Source organism: Electrona antarctica, assembly GCF_951216825.1.
Source record: "Electrona antarctica genome assembly, contig: scaffold_54, whole genome shotgun sequence".
Lineage (NCBI taxonomy): Eukaryota > Metazoa > Chordata > Actinopteri > Myctophiformes > Myctophidae > Electrona > Electrona antarctica.
Window position 1 is genome coordinate 394,972 of NW_027637297.1, and position 14,280 is coordinate 409,251.

Below are 14,280 nucleotides of genomic sequence, written 5' to 3' on the forward strand. Positions count from 1 at the left end.
CCTCCCAGGGACCCCCCAGAGGGACCCCCAGAAGGACCCCCATTAGGACCCCCCCAGAAGCAAAGATATTTTCAACATGCAACCAAGTGTAAAATGACATGTGTTTGTTTTTTAAACTTATACTGGATCTCTTCTCCACTCATCCCTTAATCATTTTGATCTAGTTTTTATTTGTTGATGAAATTGTCAGTATATTTAGGTCTTACTTTTAGTCATTATAGCTTAGTTTTCATTTAGTTTACATGTAGTTTTCGTCAGTGATAAAAAGGTAGTCGACGAACAATTTCCGTCGTTGAATTAGTCGACAAAATCAACACTGGTAATGAATCCGTCTGGATTCAAACCTGCGGGAGTGTTTCAGTGTTTCAGTTCTGGAGAATTTACAATGATTACAATTCACTTCACAATACATAAACATGATGTACATGTACACCACTCTCTACATAAACATGATGTACATGTACACCTTTCTACATAAACATGATGTACATGTACATCATTCTCTACATAAACATGATGTACATGTACACCACTCTCTACATAAACATGATGTACATGTACACCTCTCTACATAAACATGATGTACATGTACACCACTCTCTACATAAACATGATGTACATGTACACCTCTCTACATAAACATGATGTACATGTACACCACTCTCTACATAAACATGATGTACATGTACACCACTCTCTACACAAACATGCACACATTTTTTCCAACTCGTTATTTAAGATAATCTTAAGTCACTGTTTAAGATAATGTTTAGTCATAGTTTAAGATAAGGGCAGTTTAGGTAGTTTAAGATAAGGATTGTTAAACGGTAGATTAGGATAAGGGTAGTTCAGGTAGTTTAAGATAAGTTAGTGATGTTGGATCGTCCTCCAGGTGGCGCTACGATCCTCTGAGTGGAACGTCGAGGGATGTGGTCGTCTACCTGAGTGCCTGAAAGAAAATATAAATATAAATATCACTATGTGGTCGTCTACCTGAGTGCCTGAAAGAAAATATAAATATCATTATGTGGTCGTCTACCTGAGTGCCTGAAAGAAAATATAAATATCACTATGTGGTCGTCTACCTGAGTGCCTGAAATATATATATATTTTGAAGTGGTGCAACCACTTCATTAAAGAGCTTTGTGTGTGGCTGGCTGGCTGTGTCTGAGCACGAAAATTGCATTGGTCCTGATTGGTGGAGAGGTTTCTACATGACTCTATACCTGCCAAAGTGAGTCCTGATTGGTGGAGAGGTTTCTACATGACTCTATACCTGCCAAAGTGAGTCCTGATTGGTGGAGAGGTTTCTACATGACTCTATACCTGCCAAAGTGAATCCTGATTGGTGGAGGTTCCGTGAGCCGGTCAGGATGGGAGGGCCCCGATTGGTCGGCGTGGGAGGGACGGATGAGGTCACGCTGATGACATCATGGACCGGACCGTCGTAGATCCCGCGGGGGACGCCACGAGCTTCAGCCATCTGGAAACACCATATATGGTCACAGAGTTGATTCACCATATATGGTCACAGAGTTGATTCACCATATATGGTCACAGAGTTGATTCACCATATATGGTCACAGAGTTGATTCACCATATATGGTCACAGAGTTGATTCACCATATATGGTCACAGAGTTGATTCACCATATATGGTCACAGAGTTGATTCACCATGTATGGTCACAGAGTTGATTCACCATGTATGGTCACAGAGTTGATTCACCATAGTCACAGAGTTGATTCACCATATATGGTCACAGAGTTGATTTCGTCGACTAAAACTATGACGAAAATTGTTCGTCGACTACCTTTATCCACTGACGAAAACTAAATGAAAACTAAGCAACGACTAAACTAAGACTAAATATACTGACAATTTTGTCAACAAATAAAAAGTAGACTAAAATGTCAGGAAGGGACTAGTGGAGAAGAGATCCACTATAACTAAATGTCAGGAAGGGACTAGTGGACAAGAGATCCAGTATAAGTCATTTTACACTAGGTTGCATGCTGAAAATAGCAGATCTACAAGCTCACAATGCGTCGCAGCGCGACGCGTTGTGAGCTTGTAGATCTGCTAGAGCTTGTAGATCTGCTATTTAGCATAACCTAGCATAACATTGGATCTCTTGTCCACTATCCCTATATTGTCTTGTTATTTATGGGTGTGCGAGATTTGTACTCATAATGAGAAATTATATATTGGGTCAGATTGATTGGAGATATATGCAGCTCTCTAAAGTGGGAGAGCTTCAGGTCCCCACATTCCATTCTACAGACCGACCGGTGGATTCGGGGGTTTACGACCTTCCTGTTGTGAGACAGGCCATTTATGACACCTTCTCATAGGAGAGACTTGAGCTCACTAGGCTGGGCACATGCAATGGGATGAAGTAACTATCTTTAATTCCTTTCAATTGTGTAATGTGTTCTAAATAACCTATCATATATCGGATGGGTAAAAAGCCTAAATAATAATACCTATAATAGTCTGACAGTTTAATCTAACCTAAAGTCAGATCTCCAAACTGTCCTCTCAGAGAGAGGGCAGGAAGGATGGTCCTGTGGCTTCTGATTGGCTGTAAGTGTTAGCATGGAGGTGTGACATCAGTCATAGAGCTTGCTTTAATATACTGACAAAAGCAATGATAGACCAGATTCACAAAATACCATCCAACGTGACACATGAAGCAGGCAGACACCAGCGGTATGTATTATATGCTATATAATTGTGCATTATTAATAATCGATGTAATATTATGTTTAGATTGTAACCAAGTGTTATTTGTGTTTCTTTTCTTCCGATTGATTAATGGCAATTCATGGAAATTGACTGAATGATAACGTAGATTTAAAACCACATAATTAGTGATACACTCATCACTGAACTAAGTCTGAAAGTCAACAAGGACAAGCTAAGCTTTACCATGATCTGGGACAGTTTTAGAGTGTTAAATGATAGCTAGAATTCCTACCGACAGAGCAGGATAGAACTACAGACCAATAGGGCAGAGCTCCCGGGTACTGAGATCATCTTGTGTTGGGGGAAGTGTGAACAGAACGTGTGAATGTATGATTGTAAGTGTTTATGATTAACATGAATTAATAAAAACCCTATAAAATGCCCGTTTGAGTTCATCAAATATAAGCTATTATTGGAACATTTAGTTCACCCTGTGCGTGTTAGTCACTGTTACTCTGCCTATTGCATGGGCTGGTCGGAGCCAGGCACAACATCGCCAAATAACCGAACAGTTTTAAATCGTGGCCGGGCGGTTTGAAGCGTAATATAGCCTATAATCTAGACATATTACTAGTTTCAAATCGCTGCGTGCAGCGACTAGCTTTAAACAGTTCACCATATACCAGTTTAAAGCGCTGTGCTACTAAAGTGCACAGTTTTAAATCGTATGGCCACTAAAGGGCCTAATTTATACAGATTTAAGAGTTTTGTACCGTGCGCTGGGATCAGCGCACAGTTTTAAATCGTGGCCGGGCGGTTTGACTCGTAATAGCCTATAATCTAGACATATTACTAGTTTTAAATCGCTGCGTGCAGCGAGTAGCTTTAAACAGTTATTCAGGTTTAAAGCGCTGTGCTACTAAAGTGCACAGTTTCTTTAAATTAGTGGTCACTGAAGTGACCACAATTTAAAGGCAGTTGTACTGTGCATTGGGATCAGTGCACAGTTTACAAACAGACAGTTTAAACCATAGAGCCACTAAAGGGCCTGATTTAAACCAAATTAAAGTGATTCGCCGCCGTGCGAAAGTTAATTCGCCGCCGTGCGAACTGTTTTAGACAATAGAGCCACTAAAGTGCCTAGTTTAAACAGAAAGAAAGTGCCGCACGCTGGGATCAGCGTACAGCTCAATACGCGCCCGGGGCAATTTAAGATATAATATAGTCTGAACCGAAACCGTTTGACATATTACAGTTTAAATTGCTACCGCGTTGTAAAGGGCTTTAAATTTAGCAGTCACTAAAAGGATCTGCAGTTTAAAGTTATTATAACAAAGATAAATGACCGTGTGTTGGGACCAGCACACAGAGTTGAATCGTGCCACACTAATAACCACAAGATCAAATCAGACAGAATTGTGGCCGAGAGACGGCACCCCGTTTGATTGTGGTTGTCTGGTGTGACGTTATTCAACTGAAATTTAAGCCGTGCGTTGACGGCAGCGCATGTGAATGCGATGCCGCAGTCGTTAGTATCCACAGGATTAAATCAAACTATAAATGCTGCCGTGACGGCATGCCGTTTGATTTGTGCTACTAACTAAGCGACACCGTTAAACTGTTTTCATGTGGGTATGGGTCCATGTGAAGGCAGCTGTTAAAACCGTGAGCCACAGAAGTGACTGCGGGTTTAACAAATAGTTTGGGAGTCATTGTTCGATAGGGCAGAGTTCTAATCGACGGTCAGTTTAGGAAACTGATTATTAAGACTATTTGTAACCAAACATAAAGTTTAATTGAGACCGGTTAAGACACCGGTCGTTTAAACCAAGAGAGGTGCTTTTATACTAACCACAATAAAAGTGTTTTCCTGCTGGGTGCTGAGCACCAAGAAACAACAGGTACTACTGAAGCAACGGTACTTAATTCACCGTAGCTAAAGTACTACGACAGCATTCCGTGTGATCCACGATGCTAATGAAGGTTTAGAACAAAATAGGGTTTTAAACTCAGCGTTAAAGGCGATGTAATTGTGATCCAATTACCAATAAATAATGCTTAACGCTGAAAGCGTGCTTTGAAGTGCGCATAAAGGAAGGGCGTGTCTATAATAACTGTTGCGTGACGCATCTAGCAAAACCTGTGATCCAGGTTTACATGAGGCTAGGGAGTTTGACCGCCCACGGCCAATATAAATCTATATATATAATATAAAAAGGTTTATTTGGTGAAGGTATTGACAGGGGGGTATGGGCTTCTCTGAGTACAAATGATTATGGACAGAATAACATAGAGAGTGCCATAGTCATAACTATTCGCAACGAGACGAGGGAATTGTCTAGATGGAGTTGCATGCTTATTGCTCTGTGACTGAGGTCAAGGGGCAATAAAAGACCGCGTTGTGAAATCGCGCCCGGTAAAAATAGGCACAGTGACTGTGTCAGAGTCCGCTAATTAAAGCTGGGCAAAAAACTAACCATTTACTTGAGTGAATGAATGATTTGTGAAGTCGACTAAACCACTAACCCGGTCCAATTAGATCCTGTACTGTTTGTTCAGGGGAGGGACAGAGGGGGTGGAAAAATGGCTTCTTTAAATGAGCTAAAGATAAAGAGCTCACAGGCTCAAGCTATGTTTGATAGTACAACCTATAGGGTAGATCTTTGTATTGACAAGGGTTCATTCAGTGAGATAACTGAAAGTTTTGCTGTGCTGGACAGGATGATGGACGAGGTGATAGACGCGTCGTCAGATTACGAGATGATCCTTCAGGAGCAAAACGAAGATAGACTCGCACACATAGAAAATGAAGTACTGAATTTATGTATTAAACAGTACAACAGAGAAAGATACCGTGTAATCAGGGCTGCTATCTGTCAGGAGAAAGGCAGGGTAGCCAAAGGTGTCATAGTCACAGCAGGGTGCCACCAGATAGGCCTCTGTGAGTTTCCTGTAGAACGCAGGAACAAAGGAGCCCCAGAGGAGAGGGGCATCCAGCCCGCAGACGCAGCACCAGACGTCACGAGATGTGACATCACGGACCCCTTCGCCAGCGCAGAGACGGGCGGAGCGGACGCGGTGCCAGCGGGGACCGGGACCGCCCCTGAGGGGCGAAGAGACAGGGCTACCAGCCATCCAGGCTGGGAGCAGATGGAGCCTGTCACAACAGAGGAGCCTGGGGCCTGCAGTACCCATGCAGGGAAGCCAGAGCCCTCTACCGTGGGCAACGAACCCACGACAGGACAAGCCCTCAGTCAGTACCCTTGCAGGCCAAGAGCGGATAGGGGCAGAGCTGAGGGAGCCTACGAGAACCACGCGACAGTTCCGCAGCCTTCGACAGAGGAGGTTTCGCCGAACATCGAAGGTGGACAAGCAGAACCGGCAGCAGCAGCAGAGCAGCTGTCAACAAGAGCGGAACAGGTGAGCAACCTTCCAGAGAAACTGGAGGCTGCCTACGCCTCACCGTTCATCAGAGCCATGCCCGCAAACGCCGTGGGCAAGGCCGACGAGTCATTGAACCTCATCACCACAGAAACGCCGAGCGTGATTTGTGGCATTACTGGTGCCATCATAAGTCTACGCGTTCAACGGGCGGTGGGGGAGGAGCATGACACACACACCAGGCAACCTGGGGTGACTTTCGTGAGGGGTCACCCGAAGATTGCCCCCGTGAAGGGTGGCAAATCGGGAATGGCAAAGTCCAGTCTGGTACAGAAAACCGCAGTGTCGACACATTTGTTGTGTCGAGTCTGTAAAGCAGCTGAGAAGAAGGCAAAGAAGGCCACGATGGCTCCTGTCCTTTTAGATCCTAGGAAAGGGAAAAGATGGGGGTGGGTGAACGCTTTCATGCCAGCGAGATCAGAGCTGGGTCAGAAAGAGTAGCATGTGAAATGCTTCTCTACCCATTTTGCTCCTACACCGCAGGGAACATTTGGGCGTCAGTGACAACCAAGATGTCACACAAACAGCACACACACACACACACACACACACGCACGCGCACGCGCACACACTCACACACGAGATGTGTGTCTGATCTGTGCATATAAATGTGATGATGTATGTGGGTTCATTATATCTGTACTAGACAACAAGTTACAGGTAAATGGATTTAATTTGTGCCAATTAAGTCCTTATGGACAAATGTAAAGAATGCTGGTAAAAAATGATTACGTTTCCTTCGATTGGGAGGGGGGAACACTGTCTCTCAAAGTGCAAGTGGGTTTTGTGCGTGAGCGCGTATGCACGCACGCACAAACTAACACACACACGAGCACAAAGACTGCATGTGTGAAAGACACATAATGTGGTTAAAACATTGCAAGGATTTGCAATTTTCAATTGGGTTGCTTTTGGTGAAGTCAAAGTAAAAAATCCAAAAAGTCAAATGACACCAAGTTGTTGAAATGCAAAATCGATTATTTGTTAAATCACAATTTGAAGTAACTAACAAAGATGTAGCAAAATACTAAAACAGGTTTTGTGATCATGTTAGTTAACTGAAGCCCATCCTGTAGGCAAAGAGTCGTTTGCAGAGGTGGGGGAGCACGGGAAGAATGTTTCTTAAGATAAGGAACCAGTCTTGTGGGGAAAATAAACTGTCTCTTCCTCAAAACAAGGGGGTTGTTTAGATAGAAGTCTGAAGCTTTGTCCGGGCAAACAGCCATAAAATTAAACGGACAGAGGTGACCAAAAGTTCATGTCAGTTAGGTGACCCCTAACTGACATGACAGGAACAGCATCTCTCCTACAAAAGTGGAGATGCACCAGGCATCACATTATTACAAGTATTACATAAGTTTGATTAGCTGTAACTGAATTTAATACTTAAGGGTGCGTTGGGATAATTACAAAAAATGTCCACGATATCGACGCATGTAAACCTTTTATTATTTTCATTGTTTTATTGATTTATGCAGTTAATAGGTTGTGTTTTATTTTAATGTGTTTTTCAAAGTTGTATAATGTTATAACTTCAGTATGTGGATCCAGTATTATTTAACAGGTTCCGAAATTACTAAAAATGGCATGCGCCCAAATATCAAAAAAAAATATTTCCGAAAAAAAAAACATATCAAAAATAATCTTTCAGTTTATAAAAAAATAATATCCATATCAATTTTCATAACTGACGTGAGGAATGTCTTGATATTTATGGGTGTGCGAGATTTGTACTCATAATGAGAAATTATATATTGGGTCAGATTGATTGGAGATATATGCAGCTCTCTAAAGTGGGAGAGCTTCAGGTCCCCACATTCCATTCTACAGACCGACCGGTGGATTCGGGGGTTTACGACCTTCCTGTTGTGAGACAGGCCATTTATGACACCTTCTCAGAGGAGAGACTTGAGCTCACTAGGCTGGGCACATGCAATGGGATGAAGTAACTATCTTTAATTCCTTTCAATTGTGTAATGTGTTCTAAATAACACACAATCATATATCGGATGGGTAAAAAGCCTAAATAATAATACCTATAATAGTCTGACAGTTTAATCTAACCTAAAGTCAGATCTCCAAACTGTCCTCTCAGAGAGAGGGCAGGAAGGATGGTCCTGTGGCTTCTGATTGGCTGTAAGTGTTAGCATGGAGGTGTGACATCAGTCATAGAGCTTGCTTTAATATACTGACAAAAGCAATGATAGACCAGATTCACAAAATACCATCCAACGTGACACATGAAGCAGGCAGACACCAGCGGTATGTATTATATGCTATATAATTGTGCATTATTCATAATCGATGTAATATGATGTTTAGATTGTAACCAAGTGTTATTTGTGTTTCTTTTCTTCCGATTGATTAATGGCAATTAATGGAAATTGACTGAATGATAACGTAGATTTAAAACCACATAATTAGTGATACACTTATCACTGAACTAAGTCTGAAAGTCAACAAGGACAAGCTAAGCTTTACCATGATCTGGGACAGTTTTAGAGTGTTAAATGATAGCTAGAATTCCTACCGACAGAGCAGGATAGAACTACAGACCAATAGGGCAGAGCTCCCGGGTACTGAGATCATCTTGTGTTGGGGGAAGTGTGAACAGAACGTGTGAATGTATGATTGTAAGTGTTTATGATTAACATGAATTAATAAAAACCCTATAAAATGCACGTTTGAGTTCATCAAATATAAGCTATTATTGGAACATTTAGTTCACCCTGTGCGTGTTAGTCACTGTTACTCTGCCTATTGCATGGGCTGGTCGGAGCCAGGCACAACATCGCCAAATAACCGAACATATATATTTAGTCTTAGTTTTGTCATCATAGATTTGATTTGATTTTGTTTTTATTTATAGTTTTAGCCAGTGAAAAAAGGTAGTCGACGAACATTTTTCGCCTTAGTTTTAGTCAACGAAAACAACACTGGTTAGTGTTAGGGTTTAGGGTTTAGGGTAAGGGTACCTTGCTCCTGGCCCTGATCCTCTTGTAGACCGGGTCAGAGAAGGCCTTAGGGTTTAGGGTTTAGGGTAAGGGTACCTTGCTCCTGGCCCTGATCCTCTTGTAGACCGGGTCAGAGAAGGCCTTAGGGTTTAGGGTTTAGGGTAAGGGTACCTTTCTCCGGGCCCCTGGCCCTGAATCCCCCCCCACCGCCCCCCCCTTTTTCCCCTCACTGTATAAGTTTCTTTTCCCTTTTTACCTCCATTATGAGGAATTCCTGTACTGTTCTTTGTCTATATAGAAGTGTCTATTTGTACGTCTCTAAATGTTTTGATGAATTGAACATGGTGGACCCTGTTGTAAACAAGTGTAATGCTTAATTGGGTCGTCCACTCACAGTTAACAGCCTTTGTATTGAGTTTGTGCTTGAAATGTACTGTAATTCTGCAAACTGTTAAAAAAAAAATTCAATCAATCAATCAATCAATCTTGTAGACCGGGTCAGAGAAGGCCTTAGGGTTTAGGGTTTAGGGTAAGGGTACCTTGCTCCGGGCCCTGATCCTCTTGTAGACCGGGTCAGAGAAGGCCTTAGGGTTTAGGGTTTAGGGTAAGGGTACCTTGCTCCGGGCTCTGATCCTCTTGTAGACCGGGTCAGAGAAGGCCTTAGGGTTTAGGGTTTAGGGTTTAGGGTAAGGGTACCTTGCTCCGGGCTCTGATCCTCTTGTAGACCGGGTCAGAGAAGGACTTAGGGTTTAGGGTTTAGGGTAAGGGTACCTTGCTCCGGGCCCTGATCCTCTTGTAGACCGGGTCAGAGAAGGCCTTAGGGTTTAGGGTTTAGGGTAAGGGTACCTTGCTCCGGGCTCTGATCCTCTTGTAGACCGGGTCAGAGAAGGCCTTAGGGTTTAGGGTTTAGGGTTTAGGGTAAGGGTACCTTGCTCCGGGCCCTGATCCTCTTGTAGACCGGGTCAGAGAAGGCCTTAGGGTTTAGGGTTTAGGGTAAGGGTACCTTGCTCCTGGCTCTGATCCTCTTGTAGACCGGGTCAGAGAAGGGTTTAGGGTTTAGGGTAAGGGTACCTTGCTCCGGGCCCTGATCCTCTTGTAGACCGGGTCAGAGAAGGGTTTAGGGTTTAGGGTAAGGGTACCTTGCTCCGGGCCCTGATCCTCTTGTAGACCGGGTCAGAGAAGGCCTTAGGGTTTAGGGTTTAGGGTAAGGGTACCTTGCTCCGGGCCCTGATCCTCTTGTAGACCGGGTCAGAGAAGGCCTTAGGGTTTAGGGTTTAGGGTTTAGGGTAAGGGTACCTTGCTCCGGGCTCTGATCCTCTTGTAGACCGGGTCAGAGAAGGCCTTAGGGTTTAGGGTTTAGGGTAAGGGTACCTTGCTCCGGGCTCTGATCCTCTTGTAGACCGGGTCAGAGAAGGCCTTAGGGTTTAGGGTTTAGGGTAAGGGTACCTTGCTCCGGGCCCTGATCCTCTTGTAGACCGGGTCAGAGAAGGCCTTAGGGTTTAGGGTTTAGGGTAAGGGTACCTTGCTCCGGGCTCTGATCCTCTTGTAGACCGGGTCAGAGAAGGCCTTAGGGTTTAGGGTTTAGGGTAAGGGTACCTTGCTCCGGGCCCTGATCCTCTTGTAGACCAGGTCAGAGAAGGCCTTAGGGTTTAGGGTAAGGGTACCTTGCTCCGGGCTCTGATCCTCTTGTAGACCGGGTCAGAGAAGACCTTAGGGTTTAGGGTTTAGGGTAAGGGTACCTTGCTCAGGGCCCTGATCCTCTTGTAGACCGGGTCAGAGAAGGCCTTAGGGTTTAGGGTTTAGGGTAAGGGTACCTTGCTCCGGGCCCTGATCCTCTTGTAGACCGGGTCAGAGAAGGCCTTAGGGTTTAGGGTTTAGGGTTTAGGGTAAGGGTACCTTGCTCCGGGCTCTGATCCTCTTGTAGATCGGGTCAGAGAAGGCCTTAGGGTTTAGGGTTTAGGGTAAGGGTACCTTGCTCCGGGCCCTGATCCTCTTGTAGACCGGGTCAGAGAAGGCCTTAGGGTTTAGGGTTTAGGGTAAGGGTACCTTGCTCCGGGCCCTGATCCTCTTGTAGACCGGGTCAGAGAAGGCCTTAGGGTTTAGGGTTTAGGGTAAGGGTACCTTGCTCCGGGCCCTGATCCTCTTGTAGACCAGGTCAGAGAAGGCCTTAGGGTTTAGGGTAAGGGTACCTTGCTCCGGGCTCTGATCCTCTTGTAGACTGGGTCAGAGAAGGCCTTAGGGTTTAGGGTTTAGGGTAAGGGTACCTTGCTCCGGGCTCTGATCCTCTTGTAGACCGGGTCAGAGAAGGCCTTCCGCGGTACGAAGCGTCCAGATCCTTCCAGAGCGTCCAGCAGCTCCCCGTCCTGAAGAACCATCCGTCCTCCACTGATGACCGTCACTGGACGACCTCTGACCTCCATGCCCTCTAGGATGTTCACCTCCACACTCTGAGAACGCACGAACGCACGCACGCACGCACGCACGCACGCACACACGCACGCACGCACGGAAGCACGCACGCACGCACGCACGCACGCACGCACGCACGCACGCACGTACGGGCGCACACACACTTTTATATACTTTGATTCTTATCTTTTATACAGTTACTATATTGCTACATCCCTATTGATGACTATATTGTTTATGTATGTGATGTTTTGCCATGTGCTGGATTAAGAGCGTCTGATAAATGTTGTAAATTGAAAATTGTTACCAGGTTGTGGTAGCGGTAGACAGACAGACAGACAGACAGACAGACAGACAGACAGACAGACAGACAGATAGGTTGCCAGGTTGTTACCAGGTTGTGAGTTTCAGCAGAGATGGTTCGAGTCTCTTTAGGGTTCCAGATGACCAGGTCAGCATCAGAGCCCACAGCGATACGCCCTGCACACACACACACACACACACACACACGCACGCACACACGCACACACGCACCAAGCTGTAGAATAAATATGAACACAACAACAATAATAATAATAATGATAATAATAATAATACCTTTACGTGGATACATGTTAAACAGTTTGGCTGCGTTGGTGCTGGTGACGGCAACAAACTCATTCTCATCTATCCTCCCTGTAGACTGGAGAGAGAGAGACAGTTATTATACACCCTTATAACTAACATCTATCCTCCCTGTAGACTGGAGAGAGAGAGACAGTTATTATACACCCTTATAACTAACATCTATCCTCCCTGTAGACTGGAGAGAGAGAGACAGTTATTATACACCCTTATAACTAACATCTATCCTCCCTGTAGACTGGAGAGAGAGAGACAGTTATTATACACCCTTATAACTAACATCTATCCTCCCTGTAGACTGGAGAGAGAGAGACAGTTATTATACACCCTTATAACTAACATCTATCCTCCCTGTAGACTGGAGAGAGACAGACAGTTATTATACACCCTTATAACTAACATCTATCCTCCCTGTAGACTGGAGAGAGACAGACAGTTATTATACACCCTTATAACTAACATCTATCCTCCCTGTAGACTGGAGAGAGAGAGACAGTTATTATACACCCTTATAACTAACATCTATCCTCCCTGTAGACTGGAGAGAGACAGACAGTTATTATACACCCTTATAACTAACATCTATCCTCCCTGTAGACTGGAGAGAGACAGACAGTTATTATACACCCTTATAACTAACATCTATCCTCCCTGTAGACTGGAGAGAGACAGACAGTTATTATACACCCTTATAACTAACATCTATCCTCCCTGTAGACTGGAGAGAGAGAGACAGTTATTATACACCCTTATAACTAACATCTATCCTCCCTGTAGACTGGAGAGAGAGAGACAGTTATTATACACCCTTATAACTAACATCTATCCTCCCTGTAGACTGGAGAGAGACAGACAGTTATTATACACCCTTATAACTAACATCTATCCTCCCTGTAGACTGGAGAGAGACAGACAGTTATTATACAACAGTTACCCTTATAACTAAGATAATAGCTGAAAAATAATATATTTTAATGACAGATGTAGTCACTACGACCACAAATGTCCCAAGAAACTAGCTAGCCTAGCCACCCAGTCTGCTGCTCTCTGGGAGAACAGAAACTAGCTAGCCTAGCCACCCAGTCTGCTGCTCTCTGGAAGAACAGAAACTAGCCAGCCTAGCCACCCAGTCTGCTGCTCTCTGGGAGAACAGAAACTAGCCAGCCTAGCCACCCAGTCTGCTGCTCTCTGGGAGAACAGAAACTAGCCAGCCTAGCCACCCAGTCTGCTGCTCTCTGGGAGAACAGAAACTATAGCCTAGCCACCCAGTCTGCTGCTCTCTGGGAGAACAGAAACTAGCTAGCCTAGCCACCCAGTCTGCTGAGCTATGGGAGAACAGAAACTAGCTAGCCTAGCCACCCAGTCTGCTGAGCTATGGGAGAACAGAAACTAGCTAGCCTAGCCACCCAGTCTGCTGAGCTATGGGAGAACAGAAACTAGCTAGCCTAGCCACCCAGTCTGCTGAGCTATGGGAGAACAGAAACTAGCTAGCCTAGCCACCCAGTCTGCTGAGCTATGGGAGAACAGAAACTAGCTAGCCTAGCCACCCAGTCTGCTGCTCTCTGGGAGAACAGAAACTAGCTAGCCTAGCCACACAGGGTTTCTAGCTGTGAGGAGACAGACTGAATGGAACCAGGACCTTCTAGCTGTTAGTCTTAGTTAGTATCAATAAAGGTAGTATTCTCACCACCGCGCGGCTACAGGTAGTTAGTATTAGTTAGTATTAGTAAAGGTAGTAAAGCTAGTATTCTCACCACCACGCGGCTACAGGTAGTTATTATTAGTTAGTGTGCTGCCTTTGGAATGGCAGTTTGGTTAAATTTCATAATTCTGTCATTTAATTAAGTAAGTTAAAAGGTGTACCAGTTCTTACTGTTTTTACTGCCCTCCAGTGGTGGAAGTAGAACGTGAAACTAAACTCAGAGTCAGCATTTCCCCATGAAACAGTGAGCTGTGCGCATGGTCTGCTAATAATTCTTCTTTAATGCTTTTGCCTTGGACATTATTGTCTGTAAGTACTTTGAAGTTCTAGTTAATCGGTTCAAAGATTATATTTCATGTAGAATGTGATGTTTGCAGAATACCTTTGTAGCTGGTTATTTTGTGTTTGGAAATTGTGTAAACACATGTGGTCTGCATGTTAGTTTACTGCTGCAGTAGCAGTA

At 44.3% G+C, this 14,280-nt stretch overlaps 1 protein-coding gene across 1 annotated transcript in view; it reads right to left on the reverse strand.

The window, feature by feature from the left end:
- Positions 1 to 827: 827 nt before the first annotated feature.
- The window catches only part of LOC306918995 (dihydropyrimidinase-related protein 2-like), a 43,838-nt gene continuing 30,385 nt past the window's right edge, over positions 828 to 14,280 (reverse strand). The window contains exons 12-16 of the mRNA XM_079531830.1: positions 12,089 to 12,173; positions 11,886 to 11,971; positions 11,347 to 11,529; positions 1,327 to 1,483; positions 828 to 949 (exon numbers count right to left, since the gene is read on the reverse strand). Of these exons, the coding sequence (XP_079387956.1) occupies positions 858 to 949; positions 1,327 to 1,483; positions 11,347 to 11,529; positions 11,886 to 11,971; positions 12,089 to 12,173 (603 nt within the window). The 3' untranslated portion in view covers positions 828 to 857. The remainder of the gene's footprint in view (positions 950 to 1,326; positions 1,484 to 11,346; positions 11,530 to 11,885; positions 11,972 to 12,088; positions 12,174 to 14,280) is intronic.